Source organism: Heterodontus francisci, chromosome 10 (assembly GCF_036365525.1).
Source record: "Heterodontus francisci isolate sHetFra1 chromosome 10, sHetFra1.hap1, whole genome shotgun sequence".
NCBI lineage: Eukaryota > Metazoa > Chordata > Chondrichthyes > Heterodontiformes > Heterodontidae > Heterodontus > Heterodontus francisci.
The window spans coordinates 32,720,926-32,743,015 of NC_090380.1; the positions used below are offsets into that span (position 1 = coordinate 32,720,926).

A 22,090-nucleotide genomic window follows, 5' to 3' on the forward strand; every position below is an offset into this window, starting at 1 on the left:
CATTGAACCAGGGTTGGTCTCCTGGCTTGATGGTAATGGAAGAGTGGGGGATATGCCGGGCCATGAGGTTACAGATTGTGGTTGAGTACAATTCTGCTGCTGCTGATGGCCCACAGCGCCTCATGGATGCCCAGTTTTGCATTGCTAGATCTGTTCGAAATCTATCCCATTTAGCACAGTGGTAGTGCCACACAACACGATGGACGGTATCCTCAATGTGAAGGTGGGACTTCGTCTCCACAAGGACTGTGCAGTGGTCACTCCTACCAATACAGTCATAGACAGAAGCATCTGCTGCAAGCAGATTGGTGAGGACGAGGTCAAGTATGTTTTTTCCTCGTGTTGGTTCCCTTACCACCTGCCGCAGACCCAGTCTAGCAGCTATGGCCTTTAGTACTCGGCCAGCTCGGTCAGTAGTGGTGCTACCGAGCCACTCTTGGTGATGGACGTTGAAGTCCCCCACCCAGATTACATTCTGTGCCCTTGCCACCCTCAGTGCTTCCTCCAAGTGGTGTTCAACATGGAGGAGTACTGAGTCATCATCTGAGGGAGGGCGGTAGATGGTAATCAGTAGGAGGTTACCTTGCCCATGTTTGACCTGATGCCATGAGACTTCATGGTATCCAGAGTCGATGTTGAGGACTCCCAGGGCAATTCCCTCCCTACTGTATACCACTGTGCCACCACCTCTGCTGGGTCTGTCCTGCTGGTGGGACAGGACATACCCGGGGACAGTGATGGCAGTGTCTGGGACATTGTCTGTAAGGTATGATTCCGTGAGTATGACTATGTCAGGCTGTTGCTTGACTAGTCTGTGGGACAGCTCTCCCAACTTTGGCCCAAGCCCCCAAATGTTAGTAAGGAAGACTTTGCAGGGTCAACAGGGCTGGGTTTGCCATTGTCGTTTCCGGTGCCTAGGTCGATGCCGTGTGGTCCGTCCGGTTTCATTCCTTTTTATTGACTTCGTAGCTGTTAGGTACAACTGAGTGGCTTGCTAGGCCATTTCAGAGGGCATGTAAGAGTTAACCACATTGCTGTGGGTCTGGAGTCACATGTAGGCCAGACCAGGTAAGGACAGCAGATTTCCTTCCCTAAAGGACATTAATGAACCAGATGGGTTTTTACAACAATCGACAATGGTTTCATGGCCATCATTAGACTAGCTTTTAATTCCAGATTTATTAATTAAATTCAAATTCCACCTTCTGCTGTGGTGGGATTCGTACCCATGTCCACAGAGAAATACCCTGGGTCTCTGGGTTACTAGTCCAGTGATAATACCACTACGCCACTGCCTACCCTGCAGCGGTTCAAGAAGGCAGCTCACCACCACCTTCTCAAGGGCAATTAGGGATAGGCAAATAATGCTGGTGCCACCCACATCCCATGAATGAATTTAAATAACTGAACATAGTACTTTAGATGATAACAGTTCTGCACAATTGAAGCATCACTTCCTCTTCTTTGTATTTCAGCTCCCTTTAAAATAAAGGCCAACATTCCATTAGCCTCTGATTACTTTTTGTATTTGTGCACCAGCTTATAGTGATTTATGAACATGGTCACCCAAATCCCTTTACACTGCCACAGTTCTGAATCAATCACAATTTTAAAAATTATTCTGATTTGTCTTTCTTGCATCCAAAGTGGATGACCACACACTTCTCCACATTGAACTGTCTGCCATAGTTTGATCCATTCATTTGTCAGTGTCTGTTTGCAACTTCCTGCTCTCATTTACACAACTAATTGTGTCTCTTAAATTAGTGTTATCAGCCAACTTGGCTGTACAACTCTATTCCTATATCTAAATTATTGTTATATTTGGTGAAAAGCTTAGGTGCCAGTACAGATCCCTGGAAAACACCACTACTCATCCTGACAATCAAAGAATCCACCCTTTATCCCTACTCTCTGCCACCTACTTCCAAACCAATTACTGATCCAAGTTACAAGGGTACCTCAAATTCCACGCACTTATATATTTGCTAATAATCACTTGTGCGGAACTTTATCAAACACTTTCCAGAAGACAACACTCGCCTGTTAGTGAGCACCTCAACAAAAATCAACTAGATCACTCAGATGTGATCCTTGACAAATCCACGAAGACTCTTGTTGATCAACTGATACTTGACCAAGTGTTCAGTTGCTCTGTGTCAGACGATAGGTTCCATAACTTCCCCACAATTGATGTTAAACTGACAGGCCTGTGGTTTCCTGGTTTCTGCCTCCCTCTCATCTGAAATGATGGAGTGGCTTTGTAATTTTCCAAACCAAAAGTCACGATCTCCAACCTCTAGAGCTTTGGAAAATTATGGGCTGCATTTTATTGTTGAGAACAGGGTCCTGCCATTGGGCCAGAAGGCAGGGGGAGACCCTGCCTCTGCCCTCCGTCAGACACCCGAAGCCATTCCATGGTGGGCAGCCAATTAACTGCCCACCGTCAGGGACATCCCCCTTTAAGAGACAAGCTCCCGCCACCACAGCTACCGGCCAGAGGGCTGGGAGCTCTGCAGTACCGGCAGCGCCATTAGAAGCAGTGGTAACTGCCGGTACTGCAGGAGGCCCGACAGTACCTAAGAAGGAGGAGACCCCAGGAAAGGTGAGTGGGGTCGGGGTCACTGGGGCCATTCAGGCAGGCCCCCGCAATGGGGTGGGGGCTGAGTTTAATTTCTGTTCCGCATTTCCAGCCTCGGACGCATCCCCTCTCCCTTTGCCACACCCTTGCTCCCGTAGCTTCAGCTACCTACAGCCCCACACTCTGAAATTTCCTCCTAAACCCATCTACCTCTCTATCTCACCTCTCCTCTTGTAAAACTTGACAACAAAACCTTTTATCACCCACCTAATATCTTTTTTGTCTTGGTACCCATTTTATCCTCACATCTTTGTGGAGCATCTTAGAATATTTTTCTGCATTGAAGGGACAAATTGTCCCATTGTTTCCTAGTTAGCGCCGGCATTAATTTCATTCCTCTGCTGGTCACTGCAGATCTAAGCCTCTTTCACCTGCCCATGCATACCCTGTTAGGTTGTTATATAATCTGGGTGTAGGAAAGGGAAAATGGACTCTCCCTGCCTTGCCTCACAGTAGCTGCACCTCCTAGAGCAGCAATGATGAGGTGGCATTGATAAAGAGTAGAGAGAGTGCACTTGAACCCATCTCATCCTCCCAACTGAAGGAGGACGGTCTATGTGCAAGATTCTTGAACAAGCAAAAACTGAAATCCGAGAATAAAAGGCGAAGCTGGAAGATAACAGGTTCCCAGAAAATGTTCAGGTACCGAGAGCCAAGGTTAAGGGGGCAAGTTACACCATGCTATTCTCACGCACTGCATGACACCCAACTATAGAGAGTGATATTTGCAGAGGGCCGCTGAAAGCCTGGGAAGACTCTAAATTGTCAGAAAAAAGGACTAAAAGGGGTGGAATTAAAAATGTTTTATGCATTTTCATCAATCACACAAGAACATTTAGAGAGGTAAATGTTTGGGAAAGCGCTGAGTCAGAAAATGTAGGCTAGAAATGATTGTTTATTTTAAATTGAGTTAAAGCTAGTAGCGAGAGATTAATTTGATACCTGTATTTTAAGCATTTGGGTAATAGCTTTGCTGAGAATACGTTATAATTCTTGTATTTTGAATTGTACAAATGGAATTTAGCATTCAAAGCAGTAAAGAACAGCTTGTGAGGTTACTTACAGTATACTAGAGTTGCCAAACATCTCCTTTGCTCATCGCTTACTTGAGAAGTTGAGGGAACGTCATTAAATGAAAGCGGTTGCTGCGGAATTCCCACATTGTGAATGTCAACTAACTCCACTCCATCAAAAATCAGCGCTTCTATTTCCTCTTCTGTTTTCACTGAAAGGAAAGATTTGGAAGTAGTCATTTCAAGTCTTTTAAAGTTAGTTTGTTAACGAACTGGATCTGGTTCAATGATGCATCAGAAGTGGAACTGTAAGTAAATCAGGTTTAGCAACATGTGGAGCTTTGCTGTGTTAAATGTAAAATGCTACAGCAACTTCTACATCAATACTGGGCCTTTCCATCCAAAAATAATCGTGCCATCGGACGTTGTGAATCAATATTAGGCTCTGACCCCTGAATGTATGTCGGGTCTGAGCCACAAACAACTGGCGGATGTCCCACCAAGACTCTAGAACCAATGCTGCAAAGAGGAAATTCCAGGCCATGATCTCACTCAGAAAGGTACATGTATGGAAATTTTTAAAAAGCACAATGTGTGGATGGGGTGCTCATCTGAAAAATATTTATGGGATAGAATACAATCAGCTTTACTACGCACCTGCCCATGCCACATTTAAGCAGGGAGTCTGAACATGCTGACACTGGATGCCATTGCTCACTGTTGAGGACCAAACACAAACAACACCCACCAACCCCCCAAAAAATATGGTCCTTTAGACCATTTTGTGACAGGATCACATTTCTCAACCTGAAAATAATCACCACCCACATAAGTTTGATTGAACTACCATGTGGAGCAGCGATTTATATAAATGGGCAGCGTTGTGAGCAACTACTTTCACCAAACCTTTGTGTCTCAGTCATCTGATCTGGATCAGCATTTCTGAATAATTTCTGTATAATTATGGATGGAAACACACAGAGATAGGTGTTTGGACTACTGCTCACACTTAGACAGCACTAACCACAGGCAGGGTTGAAGCCGCTCGTTGGCGGGTGCCAAAAGGCCAAACAGGGTGGAGGCAGAGCCGAGGCACAGTAATTACAGGGCATGATCACCAGTGTCAATACCAATATGAATTACAGAAGTGGTTAGGGGTTCAGTGACTCTCTCCTGAGTAACAGAATGATTAGTCCAAAGGTCCCAGCTTACAATCATTATGCAAACATTTGTTCCCTAAAATGCTGCTTTATTTCTTTGACTCACGAGTATGACTGTACTGTAGAGCTAAATCCTGATAACAATAACTAGTGGAAAAATGAGCAGAGGACCTGCCCTTGGGCAGATCACCACTACGTAACTAGTTCGCCAAGAATGATACACTTGGTTGGTTATTCGTACAAACTGCTGATGAAAATAGTCAATTTACACCTCTCTGCACTACAGCCCATTTAATCATTAATTAATTAAATTTAAACACAAGCATGCAACCAAAACTTCATTTCAAAAGGTTTCTGCAAGGTTTTGCTGCCCCTGGGTGGAATGAGGTAGGAAACTGCCCATATTTAGCATGCTGTGCATTCAGAAAATTAGGAAAGTTTTATACTGGGTCACTGTCACCTTTGACCTGATTATTTCAATGCTCTCCTGGCAAGCCTCCTATTCTCTACTTTCTTGTCACTATAGTATACAATTCTAATTGTTTTTAAAGACAAGGATAACTGTAAAGGTGCAGTATTACATTACAAAATATCACTGGAACAGACACTTAGGATATAATAACAGGGAAATTCTAAGGCAACCATTATAGATTCATGCACTGACCTATTTAATTAATCCAAGTTAAAACTTGTGGAAGAGAGTGGAAGATAATAAATAGTATAGCCTTCCAATAACTGAGGAAGGAGTTTAGTCCCTTTCTGAAAGTCAGTCATGTTAATGTTATGACCTAATTTTTTTGTAAGTCCTATGCTTCACAGTTTCCCATAGCAAACATGACCTTGTCTGTCGGCTTGAACTGAGTCTTGTATCCTCCAAGACAATACCTGGGCCAAGTTTTCCTATCCCTGCGCGCAATGCAGCTCCGCTGAATCCAATGAGCAGGAAATACACTGCAAAGTACTTAACTGGCTGTAAAGTGCTTTCTTGAGATTGCAAAAGACACGATGGTCCAGATTTTGTGATCAGCAGCAAACGAATGGCATGCGCCCTTCCTTCATTACACTTACAGTTGCCCAGACTTTTCCTGGGCTTTTGCATGGCAACTTATGGTCCTTGGGAGTGTGATATAGCCAAGAACCTTCTACAGGGGATTCAGGAACTGTGTGAACAGAGCAAACAACAACAGCGTGTCTCTTCAACCAAACAGATGAAAAACCCTTACTGACTCATGCAGAGTCTAAACCAGGAAATGTAAGTTAGAACAGTAATTCAATGTAAATTCATGTACAAGAAGCAAAGAGAGGGAAAGAAATATGTTACTGAGAAAGAGAGAGAGATAGATAAAAGAGAAAGATTTTTTAAAAGTCTCCAACAATAAATAAAATCTGAAAGAGACTCCACAATTGCAAAATTTAATTTTCAGTGCCAGGGAGGTTGCTTGGTTGTAATTAAGACATATCACACCATTAAAAATTCCCTAACACTTGAATGGACAAGCCCTAGCTTTTTCCCATGTGTTTAGTGGGTATCTAATGGGTAAATACTGCAATTTCATGCTCTTCAAGTGTTTGAATGCTGAGTTTGTTGGTGAGGTACCGGTGTAGCAAAGCTTGTAGAGGAGCAGGACAAATTCGACAGCCTCGACATTTAATTGCACATAAGTGGATGCCAGAAGTGTTGTCCAATTTACTCCTCAATAACAGTGAGCGCTTATAGCCTCGTGTTTATTCCTATTGCAAAATCTCTCTTTCTTTCTTTATTGCCCTCTTTCAGCTGAGACGCTGAACTAAACCCCTATCTGCTCTCTCACGTGGACTTAAAAGCCCCCATGCTCAAATTCAAAGAAGAGCAGAGGAGTTGGCTGGCACTCCTGGCTGATATTTATCCCTCAAGTGTCCCTGGTCCAACCATCTTCAGATGCTTCATCGATGACCTTCCCTCCAACACAAGCTCAGAAGTGAGGATGTTCGTTAATGATTGCAGAGTGTTCGGTACCATTCGCAATCCCGAGGTACTGAAGCAGTCCATGCCCACATGGAGCAAAACCTGGACAACATTCATGCTTGGGCTGATAAGTGGCAAGTAACATTCATGCCACACAAGTGCCCGGCAACCACCATTTCCAGCAAGAGAGAATCTAATTACCTCTGACATTCAGTGGCATTACCATCACTGAATCTCCCATCATCAACATCATGGGGGTTACCTTTGACCAGAAAATGAACTGGAGCAACCACATAAATACTGTGGCTACAACAGTAGGTCAGAGGCTGAGAATAATGCGGCGAGTAACTCACCTCCCAACTCCCCAAAGCCATCTACAAGGCATATGTGAGGTGTGTGATGGAATACTCTCCACTTGCCTGGATGGGTGCAGCTCCAACAACACTCAAGAAGCTCGAGACCATCCAAGACAAAGCAGCCTGCTTGACTGGCACCTCATCCACAACCTTAAACATTCACTCCCTCAACCACCGATGCAGAGTGGCAGCAGTGTGTACCATCTATAAAATGCACCACAGCAAATTGCCAAGGCTCCTTCGATAACACCTTCTAAACCTGCGACCTCTATCACCTAGAAGAACAAAGGCAGCAAATACATGAGAACACTATCACCTGAAAGTTCCCCTCCAAGCCAAACACCATCCTGACTTGGAACTATAATCGCTGTTCCTTCACTGTCGCAGAGTCAAAATCCTGGAATTCCCTCTCTAACAGCACTGTGGGTGTACCTATGCCACATGGACTGCAACGGTTCAAGACCTCAACCTTCACAAGGGCAATTAGGGACAGACAATAAACGCTGGCCTAGCCAGCGATATCCATGTCCTAAGAATGAATAAAAATAAATCAACACTTCCAAAAACAGATTAACTGGTTGTTTATCTCATTGGCATTTGTGGAACATTACTGTATGCAGACTCGCTAGAGTGTTTCCCTACAAAACAACCATGACCACACTTCAAAAGTAACTCACTGACCCTGCGGCACTTTGGGAGGTCCGGAGGACATGAAAAGCAATTATGTAAATGCAAGTTCATTTTTTCTTTACACAAAACGTAGAACTGCAGAAATTTATACAGCTTAACATTTAATTAACAAGAATGTCCTGAAGTTGTAGTATTGCTTAAGCTTCCCTTTGCCCACATTTGGTACTAAATGAATAATAGTTCATTTAAAAATATAATTATTTATTAGTGGATAATTCAGCTAACCTAATGTTTAGTTAATTTTGCTTATTACAGACTAACTCAGAACATCACCATAAATGCATCTTTTTTGGGAGAGAAAAAAAATTCTTTTGTATTTGGTATTGTTTAATTAGCATATTGATCGAGGTTGCATTTTATTTGCATAAACATTAAGATACACAAAATGACAAGAAAGTGTTTGCAAAATGATACTGCTTTCTCAATGTAACAGATGCTATCAAACACATAGGGATGGAATTCCCTGTGGGAAGCTGGAAGTTACAGCTGAAGTTTTGCCCATTGTGTGCCAATTCTGTCAATGTCTATTTACTTCCAAAATTCCTACCAATCTAATTAATATATGCTAAAATGTAAAAATGATCATAAACAAATGGAAAGCAGCAGAAAGTCAAGACCTGAAGAAACCATCAAACTCACACAATTTATTTCTTCGGTTTAGAATGAAAATTAAAGGTATTCAGTCATCATTCATGCACACGAGACACAGCATGTTTCAGAACATGTAAGCGAGGAAGCTTCTCGAATTTTAATGTGACTTCTACTGATGCTATAAAAATGCATTCAAAGAATCAAACTATACAGTGCAGTTCTCAATGAGGATACTTTTTTTTTTAAAAGTTCAAAAATTCTGGACTTCATTTTACACCCATTTTGAAACATGCATAATTGCAGGAAATTACAGATCTATTACACTGCATATTTGCTTTTTGCCACAATTAAATCCGTCTCTGGCTGTGAGTAGATAGGAAATTCTGCCCCAAGGGGTCCTCACCTACTTGTGGCACCTCTGCCTGTTATTACCACTTAGAATAAAAGTCTACAGTTTTATTGCTATCTAAAGATGGACTGTTCCATCTTAGCAATATTTCTGTTCTATAAAAAAGGCAATGTTCCACTTGTGCGGAGTTCCAACATACCTTGGCTGTCTTTGATTAATGACTACAGTTAAGCAGAATGTTCACAAAAGACAGTAATTTGAACCTATTTTACACTTCAGAACCTCTGTTTTGTTCATGAAGTCTTAGTCTGTAGCAAGAATCAATGTTCACCTGAAGCATAACTGATAGTTTTATTATCCTGTCTCAATACAAAGCCAATTCAAACAACACAGTCGCCACAATGAGTTCCAAACACCATTTTGATCTCACTGGACATGTTTTTTTTAAAGAAACAATTACCCTGATACTTCTGCCTGTGTGTCAGTTTTAATGAATCAGAAACATATTATTTGTAAATGTGATTACAGACTTGTTGAAACAAGTATATGAATGAAAATATCAGGGTCTATGTCTTTATTTTCACCCATTTATTAGCATGTATTTTCCTCTAGTCAAGAGGATCTTATCTCAAAAGCAGGAAGAGCTTTCCTCCAGACATTGCCTGTGGTCACCCAGCAGGGAAAGTGATTTAAGTGGCAGATGGTCACTACTTATTGATTTCCTCCTGCAAAAAGGAAATGCTTCAGTTCTTGCGTAAGAATTTGCCAAGAATGTTCAACTGAAATAAATGTAACAGCTCCAAATTAAGGTGATGGCGCAGCCATGAAACCCAGCTCTAAGATCGACTTGTTAAGATACAAACAACCCCTGCTCATGCTGCAAGGTTGGCACTTTACTGTATTCCTACTGCAGTGGCATTAGGACCACTGTTCCTCAGGTGCAGGGTAATGGAAATGTCAGCTGTTCACAAAATACTGGGGCAAGTCCAGAGAAAGTGCGCTCTTCTCAGGAAAGTTATTAAAGTAACTGCTGCTCTCAGCTTACTTCCCTTGAAAATGCTACCTTGTAATACATTTTAATCCCTCTTCATTGTAAGCTTGTTGTACAACAGAGGTACAACAGACTACGCTCTGCCAACTGCTCATGCACATCCTAAAGGTGCAGGCATGCCAAAGCACTCTGTATTGTTAGTAAAACAATAAGAACATGAACTGAAGAAATAGAAGCAACAGTAGACTATGCACCCCCTCGAGCCTGCTCTGCCATTCAATATGATCTTCTGCCTGAACTCCATTTTTCCACCTGTGCTATATATCCCATGATTCCCGGAGTGACCAAAAATCTTTCTATCTTAGTCTTAAATATATGAAACAATGGAGCATTCAAAACCCTCTGGGGTAGACAATTCCAAAGATTCACAAACCTTTGAGTGAAGAAATTTCTCCTCATCTCAGACCTAAATGATCAGCCCCTTATCCTGAGACTGTGCCCCCATGTTCTAAATTCCCTAGCTAGGGGAAACAACCGCTCAGTATCTACCTTGTCAAGCCCCTTCATAATCTTGTATGTTTCAATGAGATCATCTTTCATTCTTCTAAATTCCAGAGAGTACAGACCCAATTTACTCAGCCTCTCAGCATAGGACAACCCTCTCATCCCAGGAACCAATCTAGTAAACCTTCACTGTACCGCCTGTAAGGCAAGTATATCCTTCCTTAGATGTGGAGACGAAAACTGCGCAGAGTACACCAGGTGTAGTCTCACTAAAACTCTGGACAACTGTAGCAAGACTTCCTTATTCCTGTACTCTAATCTTCATGCAATAAAGGCCAACATGTAAAGTGATGGAAGGTGTCATCAACAGTGCCATCAAGCAGCACTTGCTTAGCAATAACCTGCTCAGTGACGCTCAGTTTGGATTCCGCCAGGGCCACTCAGCTCCTGACCTCATTACAGCCTTGGTTCAAACATGGACAAAAGAGCTGAACTCAAGAGGTGAGGTGAGAGCGACTGCCCTTGACATCAAGGCAGCATTTGACCGAGTATGGCATCAAGGAGCCCTAGCAAACCTGAGGTCAATGGGAATCAGGGGGAAATCTCTCCACTGGCTGGAGTCATACCTCGCGCAAAGGAAGATGGTTGTGGTTGTTGGAGGTCAATCATCTCAGCTCCAGGACATCACTGCAGGAATTCCTCAGGGTAGAATCCTAGGCCCAACCATCTTCAGCTGCTTCATCAATGACCTACCTTCAATCATAAGGTCAGAAGTGGGGATGTTCGCTGATGATTGCACAATGTTCAGCACCATTCGAGACTCCTCAGATACTGAAGCAGTCCGTGTAGAAATGCAGTAAGACCTGAACAATATCCAGGCTTGAGCTGATAAGTGGCAAATAACATTTGCGCCACACGTGCCAGGCAATGACCATCTCAAACAAGACAGAATCTAACCATCACCCCTTGACATTCAACGGCATTACCATCGCTGAATCCCCCACTATCAACATCCTAGGGGCTACCATTGACCAGAAACTGAACTGGAGTAGCCATATAAATACCGTGGCTACAAGAGCAGGTCAGAGTTTAGGAATCCTGAGGCGAGTAACTCACCTCCTGACTCCCCAAAGCCTGTCCACCATCTACAAGGCACAAGTCAGGAGTGTGATTGAATACTCTCCACTTGCCAGGATGGGTGCAGCTCCAACAACACTCAAGAAGCTAGACACCATCCAGGACAAAGCAGCCCGCTTGATTGGCACCCCATCCACCACCTTCAACATTCACTCCTTCCACCACTGACTCACAGTGGCAGCAGTGTGTACCATCTACAAGATGCACTGCAGCAAAGCACCAAGGCTCCTTAGACAGCACCTTCCAAACCCGTGACCTCTACCAACTAGAAGGACATGGGCAGCAAATGCATGGGAACACCACTACCTGCAAGTTCCCCTCCAAGTCACACACCATCCTGACTTGGAACTATATCGCCGTTCCTTCACTGTCGCTGGGTCAAAATCCTGGAACTCCCTTCTTAACAGCACTGTGGGTATACCTACCCCAAATGGACTGCAGCAGTTCAAGAAGGCAGCTCACCACTACCTTCTCAAGGGCAATTAGGGATGGGCAATAAATGCTGGCCTGGCCAGCAACACCCACATCCCTGAATGAATTTTTTAAAAACATGCCATTTGCCTCCTAATTACTTGCTGTACCTGCAGGCTAACTTCCTGTGTTCCTTGTATGAGTCCACCCACATCTCTCTGAACATCAACATTTAAAAGTTTCATGCCTTTTAAAAAATATTCTGCTTTTCTATTCTTACGACCAAAGTGAATAACCTCACACTTCCCCACATTATGCTCCATCTGTCACCTTGTTGCCCACTCACTTAACCTGTCTATATCTATCTGCAGCTCTCCTCACAGCTTACATTTCCACCTAGCTCCATAGCAGCAAATGTGAATTCGTTACTCTCGATCTCTTCATCCAAGTCATTAATATAGATTGTAAATAGTCGAGGCCCCAGCACTACTCCTGGCAGCATTCTACTAGTCACAGACTGCCAACTTGAAAATGCACCGTTTACCCTTACTCTTTGTTAACCAACCCTCTATCCATGCTAATATATTCGTCCAACTCCACAAGCCCTTAGTTTGCATATTAACCTTTTATGTAGCACGTTAGCTTGTTGGAAATCCAAGTATACTACATCTACTGGTTCCCCTTTATCGACCCTACTAATTACAACCTCAAAAAACTCTAATATAAATGTCAAACATGATTTCCTTTTAATAAAGCCATGTTGACTTTGTCTGATCGTACTATGATTTTCTGAGTGCCTTAATAATAGATTCCAGCATTTTCCCAATCGGGCCTCTAGTTACCCGATCGCTTCTCGGCCTTTTGGATAAGATCAAGTGTAGTATCTGTTCTTATCAGTGCTTACTTGGAAGAGAAGAAACCATGATCAGTGCCTTTTGAACCTGGGTAGGCTTTGAGTGAAATGGCTATAACCAATCTTCAAGCTTTAGGCCAGGGACTGCGGAACACCGTTCGGGTGGTGGTGAAGGACAAGGAAGGAGATGCACCGGTCGATCGCACCTTCTTCATCAAGAAAATCTTCATCGAGTGCTGTGGATTTCATGCTACGGACATCTTCTGCCTGCAGGATTTCCCCAGCAGTGGATATTTTGACGTGACGTTCAAGAATGTGGCGGGATGCATCAAGTTCCTGAAGGCGTTCAAGGAGAAAGGGAACCTGGCACCGCTGTCGATCCTCACAGTGGATCCGCTCTTCACGCTTCCATCACAACGTGACCGGGTGGTGACCTTGAAGGTCGATGCCAGTGGAGCCATCATCCATCCTCCCTCCAGCTTCGCTTTTGGGGGAAGTTGAGGCTTCTGAGTCTACGCTGGGCAGCCCAGAGTTTGCTGCACCTGTGGCAAATCTGGTCACTTGGCAGCCAACTGCAGCACGGTTGTTTGCAAGAACTGCAAGGAGGAAGGCCATCAGACCAAGGACTGTAAGAAGACTAAGTATTGCAACTTGTGCGGTGAGGCAGGCCACCTCTACAAAACCTGCCCCAAACGCTGCCTCAGTTATGCTCAGGCGGCAAGGTCCAAGGAAAGGCCGGGAGAAGGTTCGACGAAGGCGTCCGGTGTAGGAAAGGAGACAAGCAACCTTCTCCGCAGTGAGGAAAGTCTACCTGAGAAGGAAAAGAAAGGGGAGGCAGCTGAAACCAGCGACCCAGCACCTACCCTGCACCCAGAAACCCCTCCTCCACAGACAGAATCAATGGAGGAGGAGGCAGTAGATGGACAAACATGTCAGTGGCAAGTGGTACAAAGGAAAACCACAAAGAAAAGACCTCCAAAAGTGGAACAGGCCACCACCCAAACCAGTGGCAAGAGGAGGCTACCTCCTGAGACAGACGACAACAGCTCCTCTTCACTGGACGAGGAAGTGCTGGAACGACGGCTCCTTCAAAAGAAGCAGCAGAACTCCAAGGAGCTGGAAGATAAAGGACCCCAGCCCCCGGGCATGGGAAGCTGTGATGGGCTCGGCGTGCCCCAAACCCAAAGCGCCACACCTAACGACATGGCCAGCGCATCCCAGCTCCAGGACACCGAGAGCAAAGACACATCTGGCGCACCTCAGCTCCGGGAAGCTGGGAGCAGTGATGTTTTCAAGGAGGAACAGAGGGGAACAGCAGAGGACAGCCCAATCCTTGCTGCCTACAAGACCCCCCCCCCCCCCCGATGTCACCCCAGCGGAATAAACCCTGCATGAAAAACCAGGAGGGGTTTCTGAGCCCAACCAACGTGAAACAGCTTGCGCACACTAGGCGTATGCAGGAACATCCCGAAGGACTGGGACTAGCAAGGAAGCAACAACTAACTTTTTAAAAAATGGGTATAAGGATTGCTTCCATTAATGTGCGTAGCATTAAATCCACTACGCGATGTGTTTCAACCTTGGATTACCTCGCCAAGGTCAAAGCCGACCTACTGTTTCTGCAGGAGTGTAGAATACCACACCTCAGCACCTACAGGCAGTGGTCGCGATGGTGCTCCCACGGGCCATCGATCTGGTCAGGGGGTAATGATTACCGTTCCTCCGGCCTGGGTATTCTACTGCAGGGAGGTAACTTCACCATCTCCGAAGTTAAGGAAGCAGATGTAATGTACAACAATGCTCCGCCCCGGTTGATCAACGTGTACGCCCTGGTTCAATGCAGCGAGCGGCTGACCGTCTTCCAGCAGCTCTCACTGCTGCTGGCTACATCCAGGCCGGTCATCCAAGGCGGTGACTTCAATTGCATCATCGATGCAGCTGGACGATCTGGCAGAGACAACAGCAAACTGGACGCTACAACCAGATTCCTAATAGAAACAGTTAAAGATGCCAAACTGCACGACGTCTTCAGCAAACCTACAAACGCAGCGCAACGTAGATACACCTGGTCAAGATCGGACGGGTCTGCCCGTTCCAGGATTGACTTCCTGTTTGTGTCCCGTGCTGTCACGGTCGGATCCACTGACGTCAAGCCGGTGTTCTTCTCCGACCACTGCCTCTTACTGGCTGATTGTCACTTACAGGACGACCAGCGGGTTGGCAGGGGGATGTGGAGGCTCAATGCTACACTGCTAACTCCAGAGAACGTTGAGGAACTCAAAAGGGATTACAAAGGTTGGAGGACCGTGATACCCCTCTTTGAGTCTCCAGTTCACTGGTGGGAAGCGATCAAGGAGAACATCAAGAGGTTCTTTATCCTCAAAGGTGTTCAGAGGGCGAGAGAGAGACTGAGGGAAATGTCCCGACTCCAGAAAAGTATGCAAAATCTGCTCCGGTTGCAGTCGATGGGGGTGGAGGTCAAGGAGGACCTCCAAGAGGTGAAGAGCCAGCAGGCCTCGCTCTTTGCCAAGGAGGCCTCCAAGATCATCTTCCGGTCCAGAGTCCGCTCCATCGAGCAGGATGAGACGTGCTCGCGTTACTTCTTCCAAAAGGTACACAGAGAGAGCTCTGTTATCAGCAGCCTGAAGGAAGAAGATGGCTCGGTAACGTCCGCAGTCCGACATACTAAGGATCAGCAAATCCTTTTATGTAGCTTTTATATGACTGTTCTAGAGACTAGAGAATTTTGGAAAATTATATCCAGCACATCCACTACTTCTGCAGCTACTGCTTTTAGAACCCGAGGATGTAGGTTATTAGGTCTTGGGATTTGTCAGATTTTAGTTGATTACGTTTCTCCAATAAATTTTCTCTGTTGATATTAATTACCTTAAGTTTCTCACCCATATTAGCCCCTTTTTACCCCTTTATTTCTGGTATGCAATTTGTGTCTTCTACTGTGAAAACTGAAACAAATTATTTGTTCAATGGCTCTGCCATTTCTTCATTCCCAGTGATAATCTTTCCTGTCTCTGCCTGTAAGGGACCAACATTTATTTTAGCTACTCTCCTTTTTATATTCTTGTAAAAGCTCTTATAATCAGCTTTTATATTCCTGGCCAGTTTACTCTCATGTTCTTTATTTTCCCTTTTAATTAACTTTTGATCACCTTTTCTGGTTGCTAAAACACTCTCAATCTTCAGGCTTACTATTATTATTTGTAACATTATAATCCTCATCCTTTCATCTAATATTATCCTCAACTTCCTGAGTAAGCCAAGGATGGATTTTTCTTGCTGAGTTTTTGTTTTTTAGTAGAATGCATTTTTGTGGAACATCTTAAATTGTTTCTTTAAATGCGTCCCACAGTTTAGATAAATAGACTAAAAGGTATGGCAGTAAACAATCAACCATAATAAAAGCAAAATACTGCGGATGCTGGAAATCTGAAACAAAAACAAGAAATGCCGGATTCACTCAGCAGGTCTGGCAGCATCTGTGGAAAGAGAAGCAGAGTTAACGTTTCGGGTCAGTGACCCTTCTTCGGAACTGACAAATATTAGAAAAGTCACAGATTATAAACAAGTGAGGTGGGGGTTGGGCAAGAGATAACAAAGGAGAAGGTGCAGATTGGACCAGGCCACATAGCTGACCAAAAGGTCACGGAGCAAAGGCAAACAATATGTTAATGGTGTGTTGAAAGACAAAGCATTAGTACAGATTAGGTGTGAATATACTGAATATTGGACAGCCCCCCACTTTACTTTCATTTTTAGTCATTTTTAGTTATTTTTTCTTCCTTTTTTTTGCATTCCCTTTTACATTTTTTACAATCTTTTTTTGCATTTATTTCATTTCATCTTAGTTTGTTCAGTTTGCTTACCCACTGTTTTTTTCAGGTTGTTCTTCTTCAGGTTTGCACTTGCTGATGTTACATCAGTACTTAGAAAACAGCTTTCTCCAGCTATTTTACATGAAATTGCAACTCTCTTTAGTGACCACAAATCTAAAGCAGTAGTACTTTTATATTCCTTAACCTTGCATCGATCCTCACTATTTAGTGAATCAAGGTAACATTTTAACCTATCTACTCTACATACTGTCAAAGTGCAAGCACTATCTAGCCCTACACAGTGAAATGAGTCTGTGATTACCACATTCATCACAGGACTAAAACTCCTTGTGATCTGTTTAATTTGTCTAGATTTATCATTAGCGTCATCCTCTTCCTCAGAATTCTCTGCGTTGTGTGTTATTACGATAATCCTGCCTCTCCACTTTGTGCACTTCATTACACGATGATACTTCAATTCACACCTGAAGCACCCATTTACTGTTCTCTAGGCATTTCTGAGATTCAATCACCTATTATTGCTGGTCCAATTCTGAATCTGCTATAATAGCCGAATCTGCTAAGGTGCTTGCATCTTCATTCTGCTTGTCGTTAACCTTTCCATTATATTGACTCCTGTCTCCAGTAGCTGGACCATTTTGAAATCTGGCAATCATTAAGTCCTCTGCGGAATCTGCCATTTGTTCCTCAAAGGCTGAAGGAAATGATTTTTTTCCCCCAGGGATTTTTTCAAGGCAGCAGAGATCTGATCCAACAGGGTCTCCCTCTCCGAGAACATCAGTTAGAACGAGAACCCTGTCCTTATGAAACAGCTTAACACTATCTAGCCTTTAAATGTTTGTACTGATCCAGGTATCTTCAAATTCAATTTTGTCAATCTTCTATACAATCTGTTAAAGTCCTCGACATATTCCTCATGAATGACCATCTGTTTTCTGAAATCTATCAGTATTAAAATACTAAATACTAAATCAGTATTTTGCCTCAGTTTTCACGGTGGAGGACACTAGTACCATCCCAATAGTAACAGGTAATGCAGAAGTTATAGAAAGGGAGGAATTTAGGACAATCATCACTAGGGAAAAGGTACTGAGCAAACTATTGGGATTGAAGGCAGACAAGTCCCCAGGGCCTGATGGCCTACATCCTAGGGTCTTAAAGGAAGTGGCAGCGGAGATAGTGGATCCATTGGTTAAAATATTCCAAAATTCCCTGGATGCGAGAAAGGTTCCAGTGGATTGGAAAAATGCTAATATAATGCCCTTATTAAAAAAGGGAGGGAGGCAGAAAGTAGGAAACTATAGACCAGTTAGTTTAACATCTGTCATTAGGAAATTGTTAGAATCCATTTTTAAGGAAGTAATAACAGGACATTTAGAAAGTCAAAACGCAATCCATCAGAGTCAGCATGGTTTTATGAAGGGTAAATCGTGTTTGACTAATTTGCTAGAGTTCTTCGAAGATATAACAAGTAGATAATAGGGATCCTGTAGATGTAGTATATCTGGACTTCCAGAAGGCATTTGATAAGGTGCCACACAAAAGGTTAATACACAAGGTAAGATCACATGGGGTTAGGGGCAATTTATTGGCTTAGATAGTTGATTGGCTAACCAACAGAAAACAGACATCTAGATAAATGGGTCCTTTTCTGGTTGGCAAGATTTAACTAGTGGGGTTCGGTCCTCGGGCCCCAACTATTTACAATCTATATTAATGACTTGGATGCAGGGATAAAAGGTACTATAGCCAAATTTGCAGACGAAACTAAAATAGGTGGGATAGGAAGTTGCAATAAAGAAACTTACAAATGGATATGGATAGGTTAGCAGAATGGGCCAAAATTTGGCAGATGGAGTTTAACGTGAATAAGTGTGAGGTTATCCATTTTGGGCGGAGGAATAGAAAGGCAAATTATTATCTAAACGGAGAAAAACTTCAGAGTGCTTCGGTGCAGAGGGATCTGGGTGTCCTCATGCATGAATCACAGAAAGCCAGTATGCAGGTACAGCAGGTAATAAGGAAGGCAAATGGAATTTTGGCATTTATTGCTAAAGGAATAGAGTATAAAAGTTGGGAAGTGTTGCTGCAACTGTACAAGGCATTAGTGAGACTGCACCTGGAGTATTGCATACAGTTTTGGTCCCCTTACTTGAGGAAGGATGTAGTTGCATTGGAGGCAGTTCAGAGGAGGTTCACTAGATTGATTCCAGAGATGGGGGACTTGTCTTATGAAGAGAGATTGAGCAGGTTAGGCCTTTACTCTCTAGAGATTAGAAGAATGAGAGGAGATCTAATTGAGGTATATAAGATGATTAAGGGGATTGACAAAGTAGATGTAGAGATGTTTCCTCTTGTGGGGCAATCTAGAACGAGAGGTCATAGTTTTAGGATAAGGGGTAGCAAATTTAAAACAGGTGAGGAGAAATACTTCTCTCAAAGGGGCGTGGGTCTGTGGAATTCACTACCCCAGAGTGCGGTAGATGCTGGGACATTGAGTAAATTTAAGGAGGAGATGGACAGATTTTTAATTAGTAATGGGTTGAAGGGCTATGGAGAACAGGCAGGAAAGTGGAGTTGAGGCCGAGATGAGATCAGCCATGATCGTATTGAATGGTGCAACAGGCTCGAGGGCTGAATTGCCTACTCCTGCTCCTAGTTCTTATGTTCTTATCAAAGTCTGACAATGCCTCATCAGCATTTAGCAGATCATTATTCTAGCAAATTTCATCCAAGACCTCTAATAAAAGGTCCAAACTTTCAGCACTATCCAACTGATGGGTATCCAGTTCACAAAATACTTTACTTCTAATTTTACTCCTGGTAGGAATCAACACGCCAAGGCCATACCTTGTTTCCTCTTTGGTAGGGACATAACCTGGGTCCACATATCCACTTCATTCTTCCACTGGCCATATGGTTCAGACTCAGAGAACATCAAAGGGTAATCATCACAATTTACAATTGCTTTCTGCCATTTTTCATAATGGCTGCCAGGATTGTAGTTTTCTGTTTTTTTTCTTAGCTTCCAACCTTTGTTCACCTTTAGGCAACCATTCTCTGATACCATGTTCTATTCCAGAAGGTTAGTTGGTGAAGGAAAGAATGGGAGTCAATCTTTACACACTTTTCTATTTATTTAGCGAGTTACACATTACAAACACATCCTAACCCAACAACCCTAGTTTTAGACTGTGCCTATATATAGGGTTAATGCCCACCACCTGCATACAATTAAACAAAATTAATAACTTGGATGTGAATGTAGGGGGCATGATTAGTAAGTTTGCAGATGACACCAAAATTGGTGGCATAGTGGACAGTGAAGAAGGTTGTCTAAGGTTACAACAGGATATAGATCAACTGGGAAAGTGGGCAAGGGATTAGCAAATGGAATTTAACGCAGACAAGTGCGAAGTGATGCATTTTGGGAAGTTAAACCAGGGCAGGACATATACAGTGAATGGCAGGGCCCTGGGGAGTGTTGTTGAGCAGAGAGACCTTGGGGTGCAAGTACATAGTTCCCTGAAAGTGACAACACAGGTAGACAGGGTGGTGAAGAAGGCGTATGGCATGCTTGCCTTCATCGGCCGAGGCATTGAGTACAAGAGTTGGAACGTCATGTTACAGTTGTACATAACGTTGGTTAGGCCACATTTGGAGTACTGTGTGCAGTTCTGGTCACCGCACTACAGGAAAGATGTGATTAAGCTAGAGAGGGTGCAGAAAAGGTTCACAAGGATGTTGCCTGGTTTGTAGGGCTTGAGTTATAAAGAGAGATTGGATAGGCTGGGTCTGTTTTCCCTGGAGCGATGGTGGCTGAGAGGGGACATCACAGAGGTATATAAAATTATGAGAGGCATAGATAGGGTAGATAGCCAGAGTCTGTTTCCCATGGTAGGGGTGACTAAAACTAGAGGGCATAGATATAAGGCGAGAGGGAGGAGGTTTAAAGGGGATCAAAGGGGTTAATTTTTCACACAAAGAATAGTGGGTATCTGGAATGAGCTGCCTCAGGAGGTGTTGGAGGCAGGAACAGGAGCGACATTGAAGAGGCATCTGGACAGGTACTTGAATGAGCAAGGCATAGAGGGATATGGAATTAATGCAGGCATTATGGGGTCGGCATGGACGCGGTGGGCCGAAGGGCCTGTTTTTGGGCTGTATGACTCTATGACTCGAATATAGTAGTAACAGCATGTAACAGATGCAAGACTTACATATGCAGATACCAAGGTAGAAAAAAAAATGTACTGAAGGTAGACATTTCCATTGGCTAAATCACTCTGCCTCATTCCCCATAACTCTCAGTTTCACACCCACCAGGAGGGCACAGCTTGAAATGTGTGGTCATCGTTGTAACATAAAACAACTCACTCCATATGTAACAATCACTGAAGAATTTGGAAAGCACTAGGACTGAGGAAATTAAATGGGTGCCAAATGACTACAATGTAACATATCAATTATTCAATCTGTGATTTACATATCTTACAGCAATGCATCCATGCATACTATGCATAAGAGCAAAATAGTAATGGCAATATAGGATTTATATGGACAATAATATGTTGCGAATGCTCCCACTTTATTTCTATTGCCTTTGGGAGTCCAAACTGCAAGATACAGTCTTGGCCAGCTTCAATCACTTAGTAAACAGCTCCAAGCAACCATGAGAGAAGGATTTTGAAGCCTTGTAGATGTGCACTATTCTATGGTCACACAGGAAGAACCAACAGAGAAATCCCAGTACCGAGCCAAGTCCATTGGCATTAGTCACAGATACAGTTAATGGATCTTTCCTACTGCATTCAACTCATCAATTACCTATACAACAATCACCAGGTTACTCACTCACCTAGGGGAATACTTTGTCAACTAAGATGAAATTGTCAACATGCCAGAAACAAAGACAGGAGCAAAAAACGTTAACATGTACATCACAAACTGAAAAACATAAAAGGAATGTTAATATATTTTGCAATATTGTTCCTTGATTCTTTTGCAAACAAAGTGGTATAGCCAAAAAAGGCTATATTTTCATTTATTCATTACTTTTAGTGCAAAGGCAAAAAGGAGCATACAATGGAAAATGTTCCTCTGGTCCCACAAAATATGTAATTAGAAAGTATTAGAAAGTAGAAAGCACAGAAACAGGCGATTCAGCCCAGGAGGCCCATCAGGTGTTTATACTCCTCATGAGCCTTCTCCCACCATTCTTCATCTAATCCCATCAACATATCCTTCTATTCTTTTCCCCCTCATGTGTTTATCTAGCTTCCCCTTAAATATATCTATGCCTCACTGCTCCTTGCAATAGCGAGATCTACATTCTAATCACGCTCTGTGCAAAGATGTTTCTTATTAATTCTTTACTGGATTTATTAGTGATTACCTTATGGTCCCTAGTTATGGTTTTGCCTGCAAATAGAAACATCTTCTCTACATCTACTCTATCAAATCCTTTCATCATCTTAAAAACTCTATCAGCCTTCATTTTTCTAGCGAAAAAAGCCCAGCCTATTCAATTTTTATTGATAGGTTATAACCTCCGTTCTGGTATCATTCTAGAAAATCTTTTTTTTGCACCTTTTC

At 43.2% G+C, this 22,090-nt stretch overlaps 1 protein-coding gene and 1 pseudogene across 5 annotated transcripts in view; one reads left to right on the forward strand and one right to left on the reverse strand.

Moving 5' to 3' along the window:
- The window catches only part of LOC137374385 (BEN domain-containing protein 2-like), a 140,285-nt gene that overhangs the window by 113,240 nt on the left and 4,955 nt on the right, over nucleotides 1-22,090 (reverse strand). For 4 of the 5 annotated variants that reach the window (XR_010975814.1, XM_068040398.1, XM_068040401.1 and 1 more), the window contains exon 2: nucleotides 3,705-3,866. The exons of the other annotated variant lie outside the window; for it this stretch is intronic. Coding sequence is in view for 3 of the 4 variants with exons in the window: in XM_068040398.1 (XP_067896499.1) it covers nucleotides 3,705-3,866 (162 nt within the window). In the remaining variant the exon portion in view is untranslated. The remainder of the gene's footprint in view (nucleotides 1-3,704; nucleotides 3,867-22,090) is intronic. 5 annotated transcript variants of the gene reach the window in all.
- LOC137374760 (U2 spliceosomal RNA) lies at nucleotides 12,634-12,768 on the forward strand (annotated as a pseudogene).